General features: G+C 37.7%; 3 protein-coding genes across 7 annotated transcripts in view; all 3 read right to left on the bottom strand.

Annotated features, from left to right (window-relative positions):
- The window catches only part of dip2bb (disco-interacting protein 2 homolog Bb), a 42,620-nt gene extending 40,825 nt beyond the window's left edge, over window positions 1-1,795 (bottom strand). For both annotated transcript variants that reach the window (XM_016467152.1, XM_016467153.1), the window contains exon 1: window positions 1,571-1,795. In XM_016467152.1, coding sequence (XP_016322638.1) covers window positions 1,571-1,655 — 85 coding nt within the window. In that variant the 5' untranslated portion in view covers window positions 1,656-1,795. The remainder of the gene's footprint in view (window positions 1-1,570) is intronic.
- Window positions 1,796-4,532: 2,737 nt separating this feature from the next.
- Window positions 4,533-11,845, bottom strand: atf7b (activating transcription factor 7b). Of its 3 annotated transcripts, none has more exons than XM_016467118.1 (12): window positions 11,771-11,845; window positions 10,349-10,424; window positions 9,875-9,971; window positions 9,098-9,222; window positions 8,835-8,993; window positions 8,585-8,739; window positions 8,232-8,325; window positions 7,118-7,237; window positions 6,839-6,934; window positions 6,432-6,620; window positions 5,521-5,623; window positions 4,533-5,405 (listed from the first exon to the last, which is right to left on the bottom strand). In XM_016467118.1, exons 2-12 carry the CDS (start codon window positions 10,394-10,396, stop codon window positions 5,218-5,220), a joined length of 1,374 nt encoding a protein of 457 aa, XP_016322604.1. In that variant the 5' UTR covers window positions 10,397-10,424; window positions 11,771-11,845; the 3' UTR covers window positions 4,533-5,217. The 3 variants fall into 3 exon arrangements, with proteins under 3 accessions (XP_016322604.1, XP_016322605.1, XP_016322606.1); XM_016467119.1 differs by lacking the exon at window positions 11,771-11,845 and adding an exon at window positions 10,787-11,082; XM_016467120.1 differs by lacking the exon at window positions 6,839-6,934.
- Window positions 11,846-12,596: 751 nt separating this feature from the next.
- Window positions 12,597-22,495, bottom strand: part of larp4ab (La ribonucleoprotein 4Ab) — a 21,713-nt gene continuing 11,814 nt past the window's right edge. For both annotated transcript variants that reach the window (XM_016467116.1, XM_016467117.1), the window contains exons 7-16: window positions 22,228-22,338; window positions 21,677-21,730; window positions 20,843-21,043; window positions 18,892-18,995; window positions 17,255-17,446; window positions 16,871-16,919; window positions 16,585-16,761; window positions 16,346-16,470; window positions 15,836-16,016; window positions 12,597-15,731 (exon numbers count right to left, since the gene is read on the bottom strand). In XM_016467116.1, coding sequence (XP_016322602.1) covers window positions 15,360-15,731; window positions 15,836-16,016; window positions 16,346-16,470; window positions 16,585-16,761; window positions 16,871-16,919; window positions 17,255-17,446; window positions 18,892-18,995; window positions 20,843-21,043; window positions 21,677-21,730; window positions 22,228-22,338 — 1,566 coding nt within the window. In that variant the 3' untranslated portion in view covers window positions 12,597-15,359. The remainder of the gene's footprint in view (window positions 15,732-15,835; window positions 16,017-16,345; window positions 16,471-16,584; window positions 16,762-16,870; window positions 16,920-17,254; window positions 17,447-18,891; window positions 18,996-20,842; window positions 21,044-21,676; window positions 21,731-22,227; window positions 22,339-22,495) is intronic.

Raw genomic sequence — 22,495 nt, 5'->3', positions numbered from 1 at the left:
TGTGGATAACTATAAAGTTTACTCTGCTCTTCTCCCAGTTTACCGGAGACCTACTTTAACGTGTTTCGGGAGGAAAGGATGAATTTGCGTGTTGTAAATCCCACAGCTCGGATGCAGCGCAAACTAACATGGTGGCGCCCATCACCCGGTATAAATCAACTAACGCGGTCGACATAAAAGTGTTTAAACTACCAAATAGATTTACTTGCACATATTTCAGAATCGGAATATCAGATATTTCATAAATGTATTTTAATTTTATAGTATATACTTATATATAAATACATTCATGAATGGATTTTATAATACAAATAGCAATGTGTAACATTTTACCATATTTAGTGCAACACTTTTATTTGTTCCCCACAAAATATAGTTTTTTCACTAAATGTTTGGATTTTTTAAATTATTGTGCACTGATTTTTCTAGAATAACTTTTGCTGCCGAATTATCCACTAATCTAGTTTATGATACATTTTTGTCAGAGATTATAAATATATAAATAAATATTATTAAAAAAGGCCTATATTTTTTCAGATTTATTGTTTATTTTATTTTTCTTTATAATGAAGTAGTCTGTATCTAGTAGATTGTGAAAGAATGATTATCATTTCCACACACAGAGATATATAAATTCTATGTTTATTTAAATGAGGGGAAAAAACTTCACTGGTATCGGATCGGTATCGGCCAATACTGAACCCTAGGTATCGGAATCGGTATCGGAGGCGAAAAAGGCGGATCGGAGCATCCCTACTTACAAGTAATAAGTAAAAATAAGTACCAGTAAGGAAATTTTAAAAAGCTACCTTTTCATTCTAAGGAATACATTTTAAAACGGCTTGCCATACATGACCTCTCATTGAATCTTATATGGGTGTTGATTGTTTATGCAGGAAAAATTCGTTTAGGTCTATTAATAGCACTGTCAATGTGTCAAGCAGTACAATCATTAATAACTTTATCATGCCATAGGATAAATGTTAGTTTGCCCATTATATTTTACCCATAAAGAGAGTACCCATTATAATAAAAGCCATATATAGTAGTAATATTACAAAAGCTATTGTGTTGTAAACGGTATTACATATTTTTTATATTTTTTCCATTAACAGATTAAGTAAAGAATAAATATACAACTAACACTGAATACTACTTAGTTGATGGAGTCTGTATGAAGTATGAAGAGACACATGCAGAATAACCGTGGCCTGTAGTAAATAATCACATAAATACGTCCAGCGCGCTTCGCAGACTCGGTGTTTTTGTTTTGCGCAATAAAGGAAACATATTAGAGTAATGTCAGGACAATTAAAGAACAAAACAACTAACAAAACAAAGCGAAACTTGCGGATAAATGCGACGCTGAACTAGTGAGATGCAGAAAAAGAGGTCAGTATGTTTCCGCGAGCGGACGGCGGCGGCGACATTGAAGCATCATCATCAAGGAACCTGTGTGTGTGGATGCTCTTATTGAGGATGCAAGACTGAGCCTGTCAATCAGTACATATCCATATAAATGCACGCATTGAAACAAGGAAGGAAGAGCCGTTGTTGTTTAAAGGCTTACCCTCCGACAGCTCCAGGTCCAGCTCAGCGAGCTGCTCCCGGACCTCTTGGGGGAGAGCGGACACATCCACACCGCGCTCCGCCATTATGGGCCGAAACCGGGGGGAAGAACTGCGCAGAACGGTTTACCGACAACAAAAAAGCCAGTGTCCTCCTCACAGTGAAAAACAAATGGTATTAGACAGCAGACCAAGCTCCATCATCTCCGCCATGCCGAGAGAGAAATCCCAGCCGATGGGAAGAGTCACATGACCAGCGCTCGGGATGAGCTCTCGAGGAGTCTGAGCCTGTGCTCTGAAGCCGCGGCGATTTGCTCCCTCTGGTGTAGTGAGAGGGAATCTTTATCTAATGCAGTATCTTGAATTCAAACACTTCAATGGTTAAAGGGGTCCTATTATGCTTTTTCACTTTTTCAACTTTAGTTAGTCTGTAATGTTTCTGTTTGAGCATAAAAAAGATCTGCAAAGTTACAAAGCTCAAAGTCCACTTCAAAAGGAGATATTTTATTTACCAGAAATCACTTTCCAAAAACTACAACGGACTCGTTTGGACTACAACGCATAATTTCCGGGATTTGTGATATCATAAATATTGACGAATGGGACCTGGTTGAGCTGCACTAGAGAAGGCAACGAGTGTTATCACTCTGTCGGAGACACCCAAGGAAGACGAACTTAGAGTGGTTACAATCATCCGGGTTTAAATCGCGCTCAAATTGATTTGATTTTTACACAACGGCTTTCCCAAGGCAGACGAACTTAGAGTGGTTACAATCATCCGGGTTTAAATCGCGCTCAAATTGATTTGATTTTTACACAACATTTACACTAAAGCTAGCAGGCGGCTATGGTAAGGGGCCCAACACACACTGGCCCAGCTAACCAATCACAGCACATTTCGTGTTCCAGAAGGCAGGCCTTCATTTGATAGAGTAACTATTCGAGCTGTTCATGCCAGACTGGGGAGAGAGGTGTTGTAATAATGTAAAATATGCGAAAAATGTTTTTTGAACAACCTAGTATGAGAGCCTGTTCTAATACACCCCCAAAACAACATCAAGACTTTGTAAAAGAGCATAATAGAGCCCCTTTAAAGTAGTCCCCCCCCCCATTAAAATCCTGTCGTTATTTACTCACCTTTACGTCTTTCTAAATCCATATGTAGTTTTTTTTCGTGAAACACAAAAGGAGACGTTTTGAAGAAGCTTCAAGCAACTATTTTCAATACAACACACTAAGTCTGTCAAAAAGATGAAAAAAACCCCCACTATATAGAGATTTTGCAAAACAAGTGGGTGAGTATTGGGACGATTATTCTTTCGACGTGATTTACACAAGTAGGGCATTAGGTTTATTACAGTTTTTTAATGTATATAGTAAAGGTACTTATTAACCAATTAACAGGTTCTTACTGTTACAATTGTACAATATTTTCCTGTAAAATTAGGTTACATTTTTAAAAAGATATTTTTAATCCAAGGAACATGTCCTACTTGTGTACATTTCACTGTAAATCTTTTTATACACAGGCAATATACAAGGTTTGTATTTTTTATAATATATTGCTCACACTGATAAACAACACAATGCATATGCACCTCATTCAAGCTAATCCATATAAACAGAGCAGTTACGCACACAAATCCCACCGTGCCACCTCTATATACACAGAGGAACAGAACACCTTCAAAACAAGATGATAAATATTGCAGAAAACCAGCTCAACGCATCTCATTGAATGTACAAGAGGCTAGAGTTCCAACAATGTTTAATTATAACATATCTTAAGGACCGTTTCAGTTAGTCAGTATCATACAGCAAGCAATGTTTGTATGCCGACACTCATTTCATATTTACAGCTCTAGTTTAAGGGCTTCACTTACACATTACACAGTTTGGGATCAGTGAGTTATACACACCGTGGAAAGCAGTACGTTCTACATCCAAAAAAGATAAATCCAGATGCAAGGAAGGTCAGTGACAGAAACTGATATGGCAGATTGGATCATGTAAAAAAAAAAAAAAAACCTAGATAATCTACACATCATCTAATCAAAACACATTATGAGAAGAAATATGATGCCATTGTCCAAAACCTATCAAAGCCAATTTCCTCTACATACAAAAAAGTATGCTTTGGTAAATCATAATGAGATAAAAAGTCATAATGACATTAACATTTATGTTTATGAGACAAAAAGTCAAAATTACAAGTCATTATTACGTCATTCAAAAACTTTACATTTTATTTTTTTAAGTTTCAATTTTGTCACAATGCCTTTTTATGCATTCATTTTGACTTTGTATCTTATAATTATGACTCTGTCTCATATTTTTTACTTTTATATCATAGGCATGATTTATCACTGCATGATTTTTTTTTATGTAGAAATGAGCTTCTATTTAAAAAAAAAAAAAAAAAAAACATATTCAAAGCTGAATAAAAAAAAACAGCAACAGTTTTGATATAAAAGCCAAACTTAAATTAACACAGATTATCCTATTTAAAAAAAAGTGATCAGGCATGAACTGTTTAATGGAATACAACTCAATAAGTTATGTGTTAGTTATGCGCACCAGATGAAATTCATTCAGGGTGGCAAAGTGTGAGTCTTTCGGGCCCCAACAAAGAAATAATAATGTTTTATTTCTATAACACCATCCTATCACTTATTCAAAAGCATTTCAACCATTTTGAAACGAGACTTTACATTCATAGCCGGGTTAGTTAACTACTGTACATTCACAAAACGCAAGCACAAGTCATTACGCGCGAGTTTTTGTGCGCGTGTTCCCTATTATGAGACCAGATGCACTTCAATTTTGGCGTCTAACCTCTAATGCAAAAGGATTTATGTATTTTGGTTAAAGATACCTATAATTCAGCAGAGTATATCATAATCATTACTGATCTAAAACATGTATATATAGCAAAATGCAGACAAACCAATTAACAATATTCAAATATAAAAATATATTTTCTCTGCATTCTTAAGCTTTTGCGAGTCCATTCTGCAACACCAGATTACGCTAACGTGAGAGACACGATCTTCACCAAAACAGCCACAGAAGCACGGACCTGAGAGAAATTACTTTAGAAACCACAATAAAATTAAGACAGAGAGGAAGAGCGGGAAATGGAAAAAGCGAGTATGTGTGAGATAGCGTCACCTAGAGAGACTGAGAAAGAAGGTGTTAAACTTATCTGCATAGTGTAGTAATCATCTTTCTAATGTGGCCAGAATCATGCAACGAATCATTATACTAGAAAAACCATTGAATACAATGCAAAATAATTAAAAATATCTGCAAACGAGACAAATATCAACTCAATGCATTAGTGAGAAGATCTATACAAGTATATGCAAAGCTGTATTTATAGAGATGACAGAAGAGACTTCATTTCCACTGCAGTGCTTCCGAGTCTGTGCAGTCTGACAGGGGCGTCCTATGATGTCACTACTTAGCCCAGGGAGGGTCTGTGATAGGCTACGGGTGAGCAGGGTGTGGTCAGAGCGTGGTAACATTGGTTCCCATTTGTCACATGAGAGCATTTACAAACACACCAGGACTGACAGTTTTGAGGGGAAAAGGGCGATTCACTCCTTTGAAAGTATATTTAGTTCCCATTGGCTGAACAACATGCTCATCATCTGGATGTGGGCTGCGATTGGGAGGAAGCATCTCCAGCTGTGTTACTCCACTGGCCCGAGCCCATTCCCGCTAAAACAGCAACAGCCTCTGCCGCACGCACGCTCAGACCGTTAACCGACACCGGAGCCGGTACCGACACAGGCATCACCAATGCCGCCACTGAACTCTCATCCACTCCTGCAGCTGAAGGGAGAGAAACGGGGGAAGGATGAATGTTACATATAAGGCATTTCGGACAAATAAAGAAAATATGTTGGCCCTGTGGGAGGAGAATGATGATGATTAACAGATGATCTACCGAGATATGCTTTTTTCTGCATGGAAGTAACAGGGCAGTCCTTATGGGCCAACAGCAGCTCCTTCAGATGTGTCACCTCAGTCCTCAACAGGGAAACTTCACTCTGTCAAGCACATTTACATGACTGTGTCAAGGAGGTCTTATTATCAAACTGCATGAAGGTCATTTTTGGATATTCCATGTCTGCTTAATATGCAGAGACAACAAGAAGAAAGCCATTAATAAGTGTATTCCCCAAAAAGTGTCTGACCAGCTGGACTCAGCAACATTGGCTCAACCAACGGCATGATCAAAAATACAAATATACTGTTCCACAATTTGGGGTTAGGAAGATTTTGTAATGTTTTTTAAAAGAGATCTCACCAATTCTGCATTTATTTGATCAAAAATACAGTAAAAACAGTGAAATTGTAAAGTATAATTAAATTAGAATTTAAAATATCTGTTTTATATTTGAATATATTTTAAAATGTAATGTATTTCTGTAATGGCAAAGCTGAATTTTCAGCAGCCATTACTCCAGTCTTCAGTGTCACATGATCCTTCAGAAATCATTCTAATATGCTGATTTAGTGCTCAAGAAACATTTATTATTATTATTATTATTATCAATGTTGAAAACAGTTGTGTCGCTTAATACTGTTCTGGAAACCGTGATACCTTTTTTTCAGGATTCTTGCATGAATAGAAAAATCAAAAGAACAGCATTTATTTGAAATAGATTTTTTTTAAGAATGTAAAATTCTTTACTGTCACTTCTGACCAATTTCAAGCATCCTTGTTGAATAAAAGTACTTTTTTTTTTAAACCTTACTGACCCCAAACAGTAGTGAAAATTTCAACAACATTATGCACAATTAATCAAAATCACTTTATTTCCTGTATCTTTTCACTCTGTCCGTCTGACTCACAGTGAGCGTGACGTTAGCAGTAGCTAACTCCTCAGCGCGCTTCTCCAGGGCACTGACCCACACTTTCCGTTTTTGCCGGCAACGGGAAGCAGCAGCTCTGTTCCGTTCAAGAAAACGGCGCCTGCGCTCATCCGGCTCAATATCTGCTCCTCGTCGTCTGCGGCCTCCTTTTGGTGGAGCAGGGGACACCTGCAAAATATTGCTTGAGCTGTCAAATACATTGATAACGCAAGCATATGACAACAGTAAAATAGTGTATACTGATATATAATGCTTTAGTTGAGCTTATTTACTAGAAGATATCCCATTTAACTTATTAATTTAACTATTTATGTCACAAACCCTATTCAAAAGAACAGGCAAATACTAGCATATATGTAACACAGGCATGAGATGTCTGTGAGCACCTGTGGTTGAGCAGGTGATGGTGTCTCAGTCTGATCTGTTTTTTGTATTGGTGATGGTCCACTAGGACTCTGCTGAGAAAGTGCTGCTTTTAGCCTCTAGATGGAGACAGATCCCATACACAAACACAAGGAAACACCACAACATGTAATTTAATGCTCAAAACCTGAGTGTTACATTTTTTAGTTAGTTAATCGTTACATAATAAGCCCATTGTTAAGCATTTATACCTAAGTAAACACTGCGTGTGCTAACGTGGGTGTATGTGCGCGCATTCTCACCGTCTTGGCATCAGAGTGTGTACTGTATCCAGACGGAGAGGAGGAGCCACTGCTGCTCCCACCAATAGGAGGGCCTGGAATCCCTGGGATATTGGGCACTGGGTTTGATGATCTGGCAAGCTATATATACACACATAACAACACAAGCTTAACATACTATAAACACAAAGCATAGACACAAATACAAAACAGATGTGAGCTTGTTTTGAGGGTCATATTGCTGAAAATGTCATCACAGATACTGTAAAGGTAATAGTAATTGCTACTGTTTTGATTTAAGAATGATATATGTCTGTGGGAGGTTTTCACAAGTGCAGATGTACTATATATTTTCATATTAATTTAGTCAGTTGTCTTTAAGGCCATCTGTATAATTAAAACGACTGATTTTATGTTCAACACATTGGATGTATTCTTGCATTAAAAAACAGCTGGACAGAGTGCAGTGGAATGCATAAATTTTGAACTATTTTTAACTTGACATGCTGATGGTGCAAGAAGTTGGAAAAAAAACTTAAAAACAGCACAGAGTGCAAGAACACACATTCCTCCATAAGGGTAACAGATATTCCACAAATATTTGAGCTAAATAACTTACTGTTAACTACTGTTAGAGATGTAATATAAATATTTGATGAATACATATTAGAAATGTTAGAAATGTAAAAATGTTATCCTGGCAACGAATTAAAAATAAAATAAGATTAAATAAATTCTAAATTAAATTCTACAATTACTAAAACTGAAAAAATAAAAATGCTAAATATAAAAAAACTAAGAAAAGTGACAATATAAAACAAAAGTCAATTCAAAATAGGAATAAATACTATAAAATTATAAAATACAATAATAAACTTATAACTACAACCTTTTATTAAATAAAACCAATACATTTGACACAAAAAAAAAAAAAATTCTTGGCTGTAGTGGCAATGATTTAAAAGGAATTAATTTAAGGAAGCAAATTCTCAGAGAGAGTTTTTAACTGTGCTGCACAATTTCAGCTTGATAAAATCCTTTCCAAAAATTTGTGTCATTTAATTCAACTTCCTTAAAGCACCAGCACTAATAAGACTAATACTAGTTGTAATATTACTACAAATAAAATCCATACCGATATGACTGAAGTCTGCCCTGGACTGGGCAGCAGAGGAACAGTCTGACCATTTGGAAGCTGCATCAGCATGGGAAAAGAACCAGACGGCGAACTGAAAAGAGTCATAAAGGTACTATTTTAGGACATTTTTCCTCATGCAGGGTGAGGAAGCAGAGGTGTGAACAACACTGAAATGACTCATGCAATTAAAAGAAGCAGTTTCAACTCGGAGGAGTGAATCTGCTTCACTGCTGAGGATGAACACAACCTATCACAAAGTCAGGCTTGTGATTTCATTTGGTTGGATCAACACCTACAATGCATAAAAAAGGCTTTTTGACATGAAGTGCCCTCTGCACTAGTGTTTGTACCTGAGTCTGTTTGACGGAGGGGTCCTGGTGATAACAGAGGTGGGAGAGGGCTGAGTTGGGTTCATGGCGTCGAATCCTTGGTGAAGTGGGAGTGAGCCTGGGCGCACTATGGTTGGTGTAGGGGTGGAACTTGCTGCAGTTCGTGGAGGAACATCCTGTAAAATTCAGATACATGACAATTTTATATGCAGCACTTGAGAAAAAAAAAGTAAAAATACTGTAATCAATCTAGCCCCAAATTTAAATTCACCTTGGCTTTCCTCATAGCAATAGGCTCTTTTGCCATTGCAACGGCATCTTTGCTGTTTGTCATGCTGGAGGCAGAGTCTGGGCTGTCCGGAGGGGAGGAGTCGATCTCAAGAGGCCCCTCCCTCTCTTTAACCTCTGTAGGTGTCTGTAGAGCTGGAAGCTTTGAGGTTCAAGATATCAAATTCATTAAAGAAACTGTGTCAAACAGAGCATATAAGTTGATAACCTTTGAATATTTTACACTTTTCTTATTTGAAATCTTACCGTGCCCTTAATTCTCCTCTCCTCCTCTGTTTTGCGGAGATCTTGCTCAAAGGAGCCAGCCAGCTCACTAAACAAACCCACCTCCTCACAATTCTTAAGAAACCGGGTGGGAGTAGGTGTCTGATCTACACACACACACACACACACACACACACACACACACGTTTGTTTGACTATTGGTGAGGACATTGCATGGACTTCCATTGATTTGCTATCAGGTTAATGATATTTTCTATCCCCCCCAAATCTACCCCTCACAGACACATGTGCAAAACACTAGATTTACATCAAAACATGCTCTGGCCAACTCATAAGCCTTTTTAACTAATGAGGTCCAGTACAATGTCCTCACTAGTGGGTTGTCATATTATTTCACTATACTGTATAAGTGAGGACATTTGGCCCTCACAAGTATAGTTAAACAAGTACACACAGTATTAGCAACAAATACAAAGTCAAAGGCGGCTAACTACTGTATCAAATTTTGTAAAAAATGTAACGTTGATGTCCGTAAATGTAGTACAACAGCACTCTTTTAAAGCAGAATGGATTCTGCCTTATCTGTTACGACACAAAGGGACTATATTGTTGGAATCACTTCCAGAATGATTTTTTGATACAACACTGAAAGCCAATCAGAATCTACCCGACCTTAAAGAACTCAAACATTTAAAATTTTAGCGTGTGCTTATAATACACACATTATTATCGTTCTTGGTGTAAACAGGCCTTAACATAAGCACTCAATGACAAATTCATCTATGTGGGGACACAAACCTGCTATGATAACTGTGTCTGTTCTAGCTTGTCCGAACTTCAGCGTCATCTCATGCTTATGTTTGTGCACTGCCAAATGGTCCTCATTGGTGAACCTCTGACATGAGAGAAACAGAGACACATGCATTAACCCGCTGCAAAGTTTCCAGTCAATTTGCGTCTCATCCTAATTCAAATCAGATGGAAGCTAGAAACAGAATAGTAGATTATATCAGGCCATCTGTTGTTTTGATGACGGCTTATGTTATCCAGTTATGCAGTGCTATGGGAGCCTCTTACAGTTGCTCAGTGGAAGCAGGGATTAAAACAGCTGGTGTGATTTTAGAATAAAAGTTTGGAGCAACAATCTGTTTCTGGCTCCAAGATTAAGGGCCATAAAGGATACTTATACATTATTATACACCTTATGCAGAAGGACATGACCGGCATAAAAAGGGGAATTTAAGAGCAATAATGCAAGAAAATAGCTCTTACCTGTCCACAGCCCAGGGCAGTGCAGACAAAAGGTCGATCGTCTCCCATTTTAGATCAACTACTTCCTGTGTCACTTCTAAACACCATCCAGAAAGAATAGTTGATTTATCTTATGAGACCCCAGACTTTTTAAAAACCTCAATTCTGTTAGTTTCATCTCAGTTGTTTAAACAGTCATCTGACCATAAACCCCCATTTAAAATAATTCCTGCCAAACTTTGCATTTGAAATGTTGTACAGTCTCTTGACAGATGACAGGAATCCAGACTTCATTGCAGCAGAGAGGCCTGCTGGGTTCAACTGATTGCATAATGTGCATGATGATTACATGATAAGACGCTTTCATTTGACTATTGTCTGAGATCATTCCTGTTTAAAGAACATTTCCGCTAAATTAAACCCGCTTCAACCCAATAGCTTTATCACACCAACACTTACCGCTAGCTAGCATGCGTTTCCTCTGTCAGCCATTCCAGAATTATCTATACAATAAAATTACTCCACACTAGTATGCAATAAAGTCGTAACAACCGTTATAACGAAACGATAACGTGTCTGAAGATTTGTCGTAACTCCTGGCGCGCTGTGTTTCGTTTAAAAGGTTCTTACTTAGCGATGTCCGATTCGTGAACGAATCGTTATTTTGAGTCGGATCTTTTGGTTGAACTGGTTCACAAAACCAGTCCGAATGTTTCGTCCACGAATCTGACTGAATCAATGAACTGACAGTAGAAGCATTTGAAGTGAACCAAAACGTAAAATTATTTTAATGTTACAATTAAAATATATTGTAGTTATATTTACGACGTGATTGCATGGCAGCTTTACCAACACATGCAAAAACGTTAGTAAAATATGTAAAGTAAAATGTTGTAGAAATATTTAAGGTTCTATAAGGCTGTTTTATAACAACTAAAACAAGACACACTGATATTATTATTATCAAAAAGTTGGCAAATCAGTGACCACGAGATGACGCAATTACGTGGTAGCATACGTAATATCCGAATCATTTTACCTAGTTTTTTTAAACGAACTGTCCAAAAGAACCGATTCGCGGAAACGAATCGGACTTCCCATCACTAAAGCTAACAGGCTAATGCTAACCACACATGAGCCAACAGGCTGTAACACCCCATTTACACTGCAAGCGAGCGACGCGAAGGGACAAAACAAGAACACTCCCATTATATTAAACGAAGCTACAATGCCAGCGCCTTAGATTATGATCGATGGTTATAATGGGAGTGTTCTAATTATGTCGCGGCTCGCGCAGTGTACACACGGTGCTCATGACACCTCCACCATTCGCGCGACCAGTGCCGCTACACTTGAAGTCACTAATTGCAATGCATCAGATAATCCAAATGTGTTCTGTGTCACCTGTTCATCGGCCAAGGGTTTCAGTGTTTACAAACTTACCCTGCTCCTCCCTCTCTCCGCGTTCCCACCTCTGGAACTCCTTCATCCAGCTTGCTCACAATATGTAAATCTCGCGATATGTTGAGGCAATACTCAAAACCAGATTTAAGTCGTTACGTAACAGATTCGGAGCCGTGATGAAAAATCCGGTGCTCTAGTTTACGCATCTCTGTGCTGCACACCAACCGCGTCAAATGAAAACGGGTATATTACTGGCGGGGGAAAAAAACACTCTTAATAAAGCCCTTATAGCTTTTTTTTTTTGAAAGAATATCACGGAATGACAACCATTAACTGATTAGACTTATCTTTAAATTATTCAAATCCGCAAAGAATTGCAATAAAATGTCGTTCACATTTTCAATTCAGTGCGATGCAACTTATTCATTGTGATTGATACTACAAAATGTGAAATGTCCCAGTTGGGGGTTAAAAAAAAAAAACTCCGAAAAGAATAGGTAGACGATTTCCATATGGATATCAGTTTGGGACTAATAAAATAAAATCCTAATAGGATTTTACCCCACCTTTTTTTAAACTAATGATTATTAATGAAAAAATATATTTGTATTCAACACTTTGTATTCAAGAAAATACCATTTTGCAACTTGACAGGCAAAGAAAGTCACAAGGGTTTTATAATACAAAGAATTTATTACTTTTGTTCTGTGTGTGTTGAAACACTCAGGACCATTTAATATTTGGTTAATAATTAAAAGAAATTGCTATTTGCTATAAAAAAAAAAAGCATTTTCTACAGATTGTTCAAGAATAAAAATCAAACACTGATTAAAATCATTATCATTTATTTTTTTCTTTCGTTTCCTTTAGCATTTTTTTTTTCTTTTTCATTGAACATCTACAATATCATCCAAAACACTTCACTCAGCAGTTGCTATGTCTACCCCCCTATATAATTAAAAAGAAAAGGACAATACTTGTTTTTCTTTTTTGGCTAAAGACTTGCTACTCGTAACTGCACCATTTCATGTCTAAAAAGCTTACAGCCTACACAGGTTATGAGACTAGCAACAAAACATAATACATTTCATTTCACCAACCAGTTATGAATCAAATCCATTAATTCAGATAAAAGAATAAAAAAAGAAAACCAGGTCCACTGATTTTTTTTTTAATTTTAGTGGCACAGTTTGAAATAATTTGTGCCCAAGGATAATATTGCCAAATATAGAAAACAAAAATCTGAAAACATCTCAAACTAATAACACACATTAGGGCAAGAAAGCCACACTAAAAGAAAGTTAAAGAAACCGACAATTTAAAACAAAATAAATTAAAACAAAATAAAACTGATGCATGAACTTTCCCTTCATCCTTTCGTCTGAAACGGTCAAATATAAAGTAGGGGATTTTGAGAATTTTTTCATAGGACACCTTTATAAGGTTCTACACACAAAGTTTCATAAAACTAAAACATACATTGTTCAACTTGCTAATCAACAATCATGATTTTAACCACTCACTCATTCAACGGTGGCCCTGCCCATGGCAGAATGATAAGAGAGGAGTGAGGGAGGAGCTACTGCATTTAACAGCACTTCCTGAGATTGTCTCTCTGCTGATTTGACTTTGGTCTGGATCTGTGCACAGCCCATCCATGCATGTGAACGAGACGATAAGGAGGGGAGGGAAAACAAATTGAGGAGAGATCATGCATTACAGTGTCACGGATTAAACGTTTTTTTAAAACATTCAAATATACATTAACTGAAACTTAAGACCCCTAAACAGTTTAATGTGGTTACTGAATTCAACAGGCTACAAATAAAAAAAAAAATCCTGCAGTAAGCATTGGACAAAGTTAGCAGTCATAGACATCACCGATTTCCTCTGAGGTCCTGAGTTCCCTCTCTTTTACCAAATTCGACATGAGATTGGATGACGGGTACATTATGAGTGCTGTAGCAGGTATATTACATGTAATCATACCTGAAATGTACAGGCATAAACGCAAGCGTCACATACATATTATCATTAAACAAACATACAAAGAAAAACACAGACTGACTCAATATCACAGACTGGACATGAACTGGCGATTCTGAAGCAGCACACTAACTCTGAGAGCATAAAATCCAACCTGATTATTGTCACCAGCATCTACAGCAGAGGGAGAAAACATTTATAAAAAAAGAAAATAAAACCAAAATTGTCAAAAGCAGACACTACAAACAACCTGATCACTAGAAAACATTAACAAGACTTGCACTCCCAAGGGAAAGGAAGACAAACTGTGGGTTTGCTCATCTACGCGAATTATTTCTATTCATTCTTTCAATAAAGCAGCTTGATCTTTCGGTTACTGACAGACCCAGCCTTCAGAAACACTGGACATCAGATGACACCATACGACATTATACAAAACGACACACCAACTCAAAAATCACCTTGAATATACACCGCAATGTCCAAATCTTTTTTCAATGGATGTCTAGTACCATTTCATCCATTCTTCATGACAAACTTCTTCTTCATTCTCACTGTCCTTCAAACCTACACATTTCCCTCTTCCTTTGTCTGAACAATGTACACACACTTGTCTTCCAGTTTTAGACTGGGGTGGGAATCCATAGGCACCTCATAATTTAATTTTGATTCAGTCACGAAGCAATTACAATACAACGGCATATGTGCACAACTGATTCGCTTTACAAATCATGTGAAACCCTTAATACCTGCTTGAGAGCCGTTTAAATGACATGCCAAATATCAACAAGTTTCCACCATGTTCAGGTCAATACATTTTTATAAATAATAAAAAAATCAGACTCATTAAATTTATAGCTGAAGAATTAATTATAATAGTGATATGACTCACTTTTCCTAGTGTCCAAATCTCACTTTAAAAATTCCCTGGTCTTCCAGGACTGTGGGAACCTTGTATCAATATTTTGTTTCCTCTTGTGCACAGTTTGAATAAATTAAAGAAAAAAACAGTTATGAATCACCGTGCATCTTTCATTTTTAAAAGCGTCACATCTGAATCAAATTTTTTCCCCAGCCGCTTTTAGGACTGGTGCAAACATAGGAAGTAATGGTAAAAAAAACAGGTGACTCATGGACAGGTGGGGTGTTGCCATGCTGTCTTTGTGTGATTTGTTGCATATGGAGAACATGTGCTGGCTTGATTTCTCACCAACAGTACTACTACCATATATATATATATATATATATATATATATATATATAAAAAATGTACAGCGTTGTACACTAGTGCCAGGACCTTAAACACTCCAAGTAAAATCAAAACTCATTCACAAGCTAATTGCTGTAAATCACAGACAACGCAGGAAGCATAGTCTCCATTTCTCCTTTCAAGTGTAAGAGGTTTTTCCATCTTAAATTCCTAGATTTCTTCTGTATTTTTAAGGAACTTCCCAGATATCGCAGTCATTTGGGAAGCAGAAGGTTCTTCGACACCACAGTGCGACAGTCCAGTTTTCATATGTAGATTTATATATAGATATTTATATATATAGATTTATATACTCTTACTTTCATATATATAAGTTGTGTATCTAAGCATACACACAAGTGTGCACGTGTGTTGTGGGCATGATACGAGGCATTACTTTGGCGATCTGGGTGGGATGTTTTGTTCTTTTCCACTGCGTCTGTAGTACCCCGTCTGTGGAGAGGAGCGCCGACCCTGTAGAGGCCATCTCTGTTGCTCTCTGAGCTTAAAACTTGACCCTCTGGGGCCGTTACCATGTTGGTAGCCAGTCTGCTCTCTGGACGTCCGACTCTCGTTTCCTTTCTCCAGTTTCTCGCCAGGACTGCAGCGGGATGAGGATGGGCATTCCGCTTTGTTGACGCGAAGTTCACGTAGTGGTTGGTTTGTGGTGGGAGAAGGGGTGGGGCTGGGCGGGGCAGCCGGTGCAGGGGGAGGGTCTTTGGGTGGCCTCTGACACACCTCCGCATAGCTCAGCTTCCGAGGCTCCTGAGGGGATTCAAAAAACCTTTAAGTTAACAGACATCACCATTCCGACCTTCAGATGTGAACGAGCAACAGGAAGATATAATTTAGCACATGAATGCATTTACCTGGACAGTTGTGCTTGTTAGGACAGGTGGTGTAGATGCAGTGCTTGAAGTGCTTGATTGGCTGCGTGAAGGTTTGGGGGCAGAAATGGGCTGGACGTGTTTTGTAGTCACCGACGCATGGTCTGGAGGTGTGTCGGAGACCTGGACCTCTTTCTCAGGTCTCTTCACTTGATTTGACGTACTGTAGAGAGAAATGTGATTTGAAATCAACCTGCTTCTATTTGTACGTTTCAATTATATTTTTTTAAGTGCATAAATTTGAATCAAATTGTTTTGATAATATGTATAGCAAAAACAGTGTTAATTTTTAGAATATTTAAAACATTAATAACCAATAAATAGGTATTACAATTAATTATTATATTTTATTATATTAAAATTCACAATTCACAAATTTAAACCTAATAAATAATAGTATTAATAAAAGTATGATTCAATGAAAATGTGATTCTTTACCACATTGTTAAATTCTTCAAAATATAAGATCCTACTGTACATGTATGTTTGTACCTAGTGGTAGGTGTGTCCTGTTTTGTGGCTGGAAGCTTTGGCGCTGGAGTAGAGGATCCGGTCGATTGAGCTTCCACTGGACATGTTCCAGGATCTTGACTGACATCTTGCTTACTTGTTTCCGGCTAAACAAACACAGAAAAATAGTAACTTTACTTGAGTGATATCTGAGATTCTCGGTGTACAAGCAGAACAAATGTAAATGAGAATAAATGGTTACAGGAAGTAGTTCTTACTACCTTGTCCCTGCTGATGCCCTTAACTACATCTGCCATGCGATTTTCCAACACCGACTCAGTTTGCACGGTCACACCTGGCAGACGACTCGGGACACCTCCTGGCAATGGCGGGAAGTTAGTGGTTGCGAGGTCAAACTTAGGGGGTGGAGCTTTCACTTCTGATTCAGGATTCGGCCTCTGTGAAAAATGAAACACAAATGAAATGAGAAGCACAAATAATTGAGCAAGAATGGGCAATAAAAATGAAGTACTTCAGAGAGCCATGTAATAAACATTTAGGACATACCGTTCTCTCATCTTCTCTTCTCCTCCTCATGCCACGATAGCTTCCTCTCCTAGACACATCACAAGTCGTTAAATACAATCCTATCAGCAACCCTGTCACCGTTCAGTGAACACACTCAAAAGATGACCCTCAGATCTCATAATCTTACCGCTCACTGGGACAAGAGTGACAGACTTTAAGGAGAGAGAGAGAAAGCAAAAGAAGAGGAAGGAGAAGTGATCAGAGAGAAGATAAAGAACTCTTAAAGTCTTCCCATCACTCCCTGCTTCCCTCTATGCGCTTAGTTGATCATCACTGGGTCAAAACAACCAAATCTGCTGCTTAGTTAAATTCATTTAAAAATATATGTATACACACACACACACACACACGTAAAAAACGGACCTGGCCCGGCTGCTGATGCCGAGGTCTGAGTGGTGGTTCTCTCTGGGGGAAGCTGGCGGTTCAGAGAGCGGAGTGAGGGAGGAGGCAGTGGTGTCTGAAGTAGGAGTGCATGGAGGCTGGGGACTATCGGTACCAGATGAAGTCTCTGTCAGCTGACACACGTCAGCATGAGGCTGTGGCTTTACATGATTCCTGCACACAACACAAAAATCAGGTGACTGCATGCAACTATAACCGAGCCTCCAAAGCCAAAGCAAAGCTGAGTAAACAAATGTGGAACAGATAGTTTGTCCAGCTGGGCTTTAAAGGTGGTCTCTTTGGCGGTGCATAACAAGCATCACAAATGGAGGTGATATACATATGTAGTGACAAGAAAAAAAGCCTGTTTGGTTGAGAAGTTCCTGAAGAGTAACACCATTTTCATTTCTTTTGCAGTTGTTCTCCCATTTAGCAGCACAGAAAAACAACCAATATAAACTAAACCAACAGATGAACCAACAAGCAAATAGAATTCTGCCTGTGTAAGCCCCTAATTCCAAACTTGCATAATGTTTCTTTTAAATTTTGCTTAAGTTTTTTTTAAAAAGCCCACAATAAAGTAGAGAAAATATAATAATAAGAAGTCTTTAGAAGGTAAAATAACAAATAAAAAGTAAAAAAAAAAAAAAAAAAAAAAAAAAAAAAAAAAAAACTGACCTAAAAGACTGTTCTTGATTCTAAAGTGAAAGATTATTCTAACATCATAAATATGATCAGCACTTGTTACAACTGCCCATAATCTTCCTTGGTGTAAAATACTGTGCTTGTTTCCTTGCAGCCAAAATTATGCATGTCTCATTTGTTATTAAACCTATTTTGGCAATAAACGCGCCACTGGCTAACTTATCCTGTAGATCTCATATCAAGGCAAACCCCTCTTTTAAAGCAGTTTGCATGGTACATGAACATGCAAAAGATGATCATTTAAAATGAAGAAATGCTCCAGTAAAAGCAGAGCATATCTACCTGAAGGAATTGATTACATTCTTTCTGGAATAAAGTGGAAGTCTAGAAAGTAAAGGAACAAAGTCATTGTGACTCCAGTGCGTCAAACAGAGCTCTGCCTAACTTTCTGTACATGAAAGGAAATCAATGTAGGTAAACCTCAACAAATTTCACACTTGGACAAAAAGTACAGCAAATTCAATTGGAAAGGATGCACAATAACTGAGGTACAATTGTAATTTGCTTAAGTATTATAAATAATTTGCACAATTACCAGAATTGTTTATTTGTCTGTTTATGTCATCTCAAGTGGTAGAACAGGGAACTAAGCAATGCTAAGGTCATGAGTTTGACTCATTTTTAGCAATGTATAGCTTAAAATGTAAGCCGCTTTGGACAAAAGTGTCTGCCAAATGAATTCGATATAAAACCAAACCTTGCAAACATATCTGAAATGCAGCAAAGCAAGTTAATGTCTACAAGATGGTTCTACCGTGACCTTCATAAAACAAGTCAGATTTTATTAAAAACCAGCCCATGGGATATAAAGTTCCCATGGTTGAAGAAACAACCTATTACGTTTTTGGCAGAGAAGGAAAGGAACAGACTAAGAAAGAGATTCTTAAAACAAAATGTAGGTTTCAGGATCTTACCGGTTGCGGGGGTAGTTGCGTGTAAGGCTGATTGGAGAAGAGCCAGTTTTGTAGTTTCCTGCTGTGCCAAAGCCATTAACAAATGTGCTGTTGGGAAATGGAGCCTGCAAGATGAATCAACAGCTGAGATTAAAGGCACAATGTATATGACCGCTTCCGCTCCTTCCGGTCGTGCGTATGTGGGGAAAAAAAAAGCAGCGCCGGTTTATCATACTAGATACATTTGAAAGTTCTGTTATTATGCTACTCTGTGCGGTCGTCACCGGTCTAATAAAACGCATAACATATTAAAGCGTCTTTGGTGTTTCCATGTTTTCTACAAAACAAAACCGAGGGGAAATCGAGGGCTTATGACATCATTGGCAGGCGACACAATGACACTATGGACACGGTCCGTGTCACTAGTTAAAATTGCTTATTTCTATGGATTTAAACATTCTTCGAAACATTTGGGATAATGTAAGTACACAAGTCAGCAAAATATATAACACCGTTCTAGTGGTTATTGGATATTTTAACAAATCTTACATATAGTGCCTTTAACCCACACATCCTCAAACTACTACAAACTGAATTCACATTTTTGTGAACCATGGCCAAAGCACCTCTTTACATTGTGATATGCTAAATGAACCAAATAACTGTTGGCATGGTAACCATTCGAAAATTATTCAACTGCCCTGACTTCACTGCAGCAAGTCCCCTGCAGCTCGGCCTGCAATCACAACCCTGATTACAAACTAGGAGACCCACTGTGACTACACTTGTGCTGATATTCGGTAATGCGATATATCACGGTAATGAATATGCACGATATTGTTATCATGTGCACTTCTAAATACCGTGAATAATTATATATTACAAATTATTTAGAATTTTGAATGCATTTTAAGAATACTTTTCCCATAAACTGGTCAATATGCACAACATGGCTGTATGCTGCGTGAAAGACACATGCGCACTCTGATGTGAAGCACATGGCGGAACATTGTGTAAAACTTTTAACTTTATACATTTTTCTGTATTGCTTTATTGCATTTAAATGTTGTTATTTTTGTTATAAGAAAAAAGTTATTAAACCTGTTATACTGTATTATGACAGCACTTTTTTAAACTGAATTTCAATACCGTGATAATACCGTAATAAAAGCATTAGCAATTAATCGCAACATGAAAATTTGATACCGGCATATCCCTAACTGTGACTCTATCAGCTTTCATGACTGCAATACAAAGATAACAAAATAAAAGGCTAACATAAAAGATAGCTTATTTGATGAGTCACTTTCAAAGTGACTCTAAAAAGACTGTAAATGAACTGCTACAATGCTCTAATGCTACTAATAGCAAACAGTAAAGTGACCCTCAGATCTCATAATCTTAACGCTCACTGGGTCAGGAGTGACAGAGACTTAAAGGAGGGAGAGACAGCGAAAGAAGAAAAGTGAGATAAAAGTAGCAGAAAAGGAGAAGAAAAAGAACTCCCAAAATATTCTGATCACTCCCTGCTTCCCTCTATGCGCTTAAGTTTATCATCACTGGGTCAAAAAATTTGGAAGTTTCATATACATCTTTCATAAACAGCTACATTTGTGTTTTTAAACAGTTTTTTTTTTTAATCCTTTTATTTATATATATATATATTAAAAAGTACCTTTTATCAAGGAAGTGTTAAATTCATGAAGTGACAGTAAAGACTCTTACATTGTTACAAAAATGAGTATTTCAAATAAATACTGTTTCTAATAATTCAGAGAAAACCATTATACATGCTCAATTTTATGTAGCACCATTTTAACTGTGATAAGAATTGTTTCTTGAGCACCAAATCAGCACATTAGAACAGGTGGTAGTGTTAATGTTATTGTATGGGGGATTCTCACTGTGAATCACTTGAATCCTTTGATTCATTTTTAACACACTTCAACATATTTCAAGACTAAGTTCTCACCAGTGGCGTTTCAAAGTAAGGGGTCGGTGAGGGGGTCCATGTCTGTGGCAGGAGGCTATAGAGAGGGTACTGCTGTGGAGGCTGGTACACCTGCTGCAGGTAAACTGGAGAGGAGTACTGTGATGGAGTGGAGTAAACCCCAGAGTCAACGGCCCCATAACCGTTCTTAGCAAAGAACGTGTTTATGGCCTTGATTCGAGCCTGCCGACACAAACATACAAAGAGACACCTGTATTAAAACCAGAACATCTAAAAGATCATTGATTATGGGTTACACTCAGTTGTGAAACTGAAGGGAGACCACAAATGATAAGTCAGTATTCACATTTGTCTAAACAAATAAAACAGTACATGCACCTCCCTAATCCAGCAATTACTGTTATAAACGTCTACCAGTATCTCAGCAGGGCGCTTGAGAGAAGATTCCCTTCATGTGGCACAAATGCATCTCATGCATTACTCATACAGATGCCTTTAGTTTGACTATTTATAGATGTGGGTTGCACAAGATAAAGTGCATTTTGTTGTACAAGTTAAAGCAAGAGACTTTGAACAGCGCAAAAACAGCCTGGTTTATGGATTACATAATCCTATACACTGTCTGTGAGGTCTTTCCTATTGGTTACATATTAATTGGATAACTGATCACTGATTGGTTGAAAGAACAAAGGGTCAAAGTTGAGTACTTCAGAGAATCCGGTTAATCATGACAGCGTTCGGAGTGGTCAAGGTGACGCATGCTGTATTTGAAGTGGCGGCCAGGAATGCACACATTAAGGGTGCTTAAATTACAGCTGACCTAACAGGAGATATGGCAGCACAATGAACACTCACCATAATTGGTTTGCCCTGAAAGGTTTTGACTTCCTCACGCAAGTATCTGTAGGCCTGTAAAACAATGTGACGTTAGTCAATCCAGAAAAAAAACGTTTGCATTTAATAAACCAACATAGAAAAGCAAAAACACTTTAGGCATCATTAATGCAATAACAGCAGAGCGAATGTGCGTATTTATTAGTGTATCAGACAATTATTGCAGCAGTTACAAGGTTTTAACCCTTTCAAATGCAGCATTTTTCAAATGGAGCAATTAATATAAAACAAAGGGAAAGTCTTTAACTACTGCTTTTTAAATTTCCTTATGACCATATTTAATAAATAACTATAATGGCAAACAGAAAGTTACACAATACAGATTAGAAAGTCATAAACCATATTACAGGAAATAAATTCAGGCAATTTTTACTTGCATCATATGATCTAAACTAAAAAGTCCAAAAAACACAATATGGTGGCACACCATCCTCCCATATGATTTTTACCAATTATTTATACAGACATCTATTCCATGAGAAAGGCCTTTTGTGTGTGTTTGTCAATAATACCTGCTGAGCATCAGTGTCAGACTGGAATGTGATGTACCAGTTGTTATTGTGCGCAAACTCCACACTGATAACCTGCGGACACTTTTCACTTTTAAACAGGGCCTCCACCTCCTGACAGAGAGACAAAAGCATCAGCCAGCAAATCAAAAGAATAAGTGAAGACTACTGACAAACAAGAGGCCAGATATCCCTCAGATCTCATAATCTCACAGTCATTAGGGCAAAATCCACTGTACTGAGAGACAGAATGAGTGAGCGGGGGGGGGGG

The sequence above is a fragment of the Sinocyclocheilus anshuiensis genome, unplaced genomic scaffold (genome assembly GCF_001515605.1).
Source record: "Sinocyclocheilus anshuiensis isolate Anshui unplaced genomic scaffold, SAMN03320099.WGS_v1.1 scaffold44, whole genome shotgun sequence".
Lineage (NCBI taxonomy): Eukaryota > Metazoa > Chordata > Actinopteri > Cypriniformes > Cyprinidae > Sinocyclocheilus > Sinocyclocheilus anshuiensis.
Note: the sequence above shows the minus strand (reverse complement) of the source record. Positions and strands in the feature narration are given on the sequence as shown.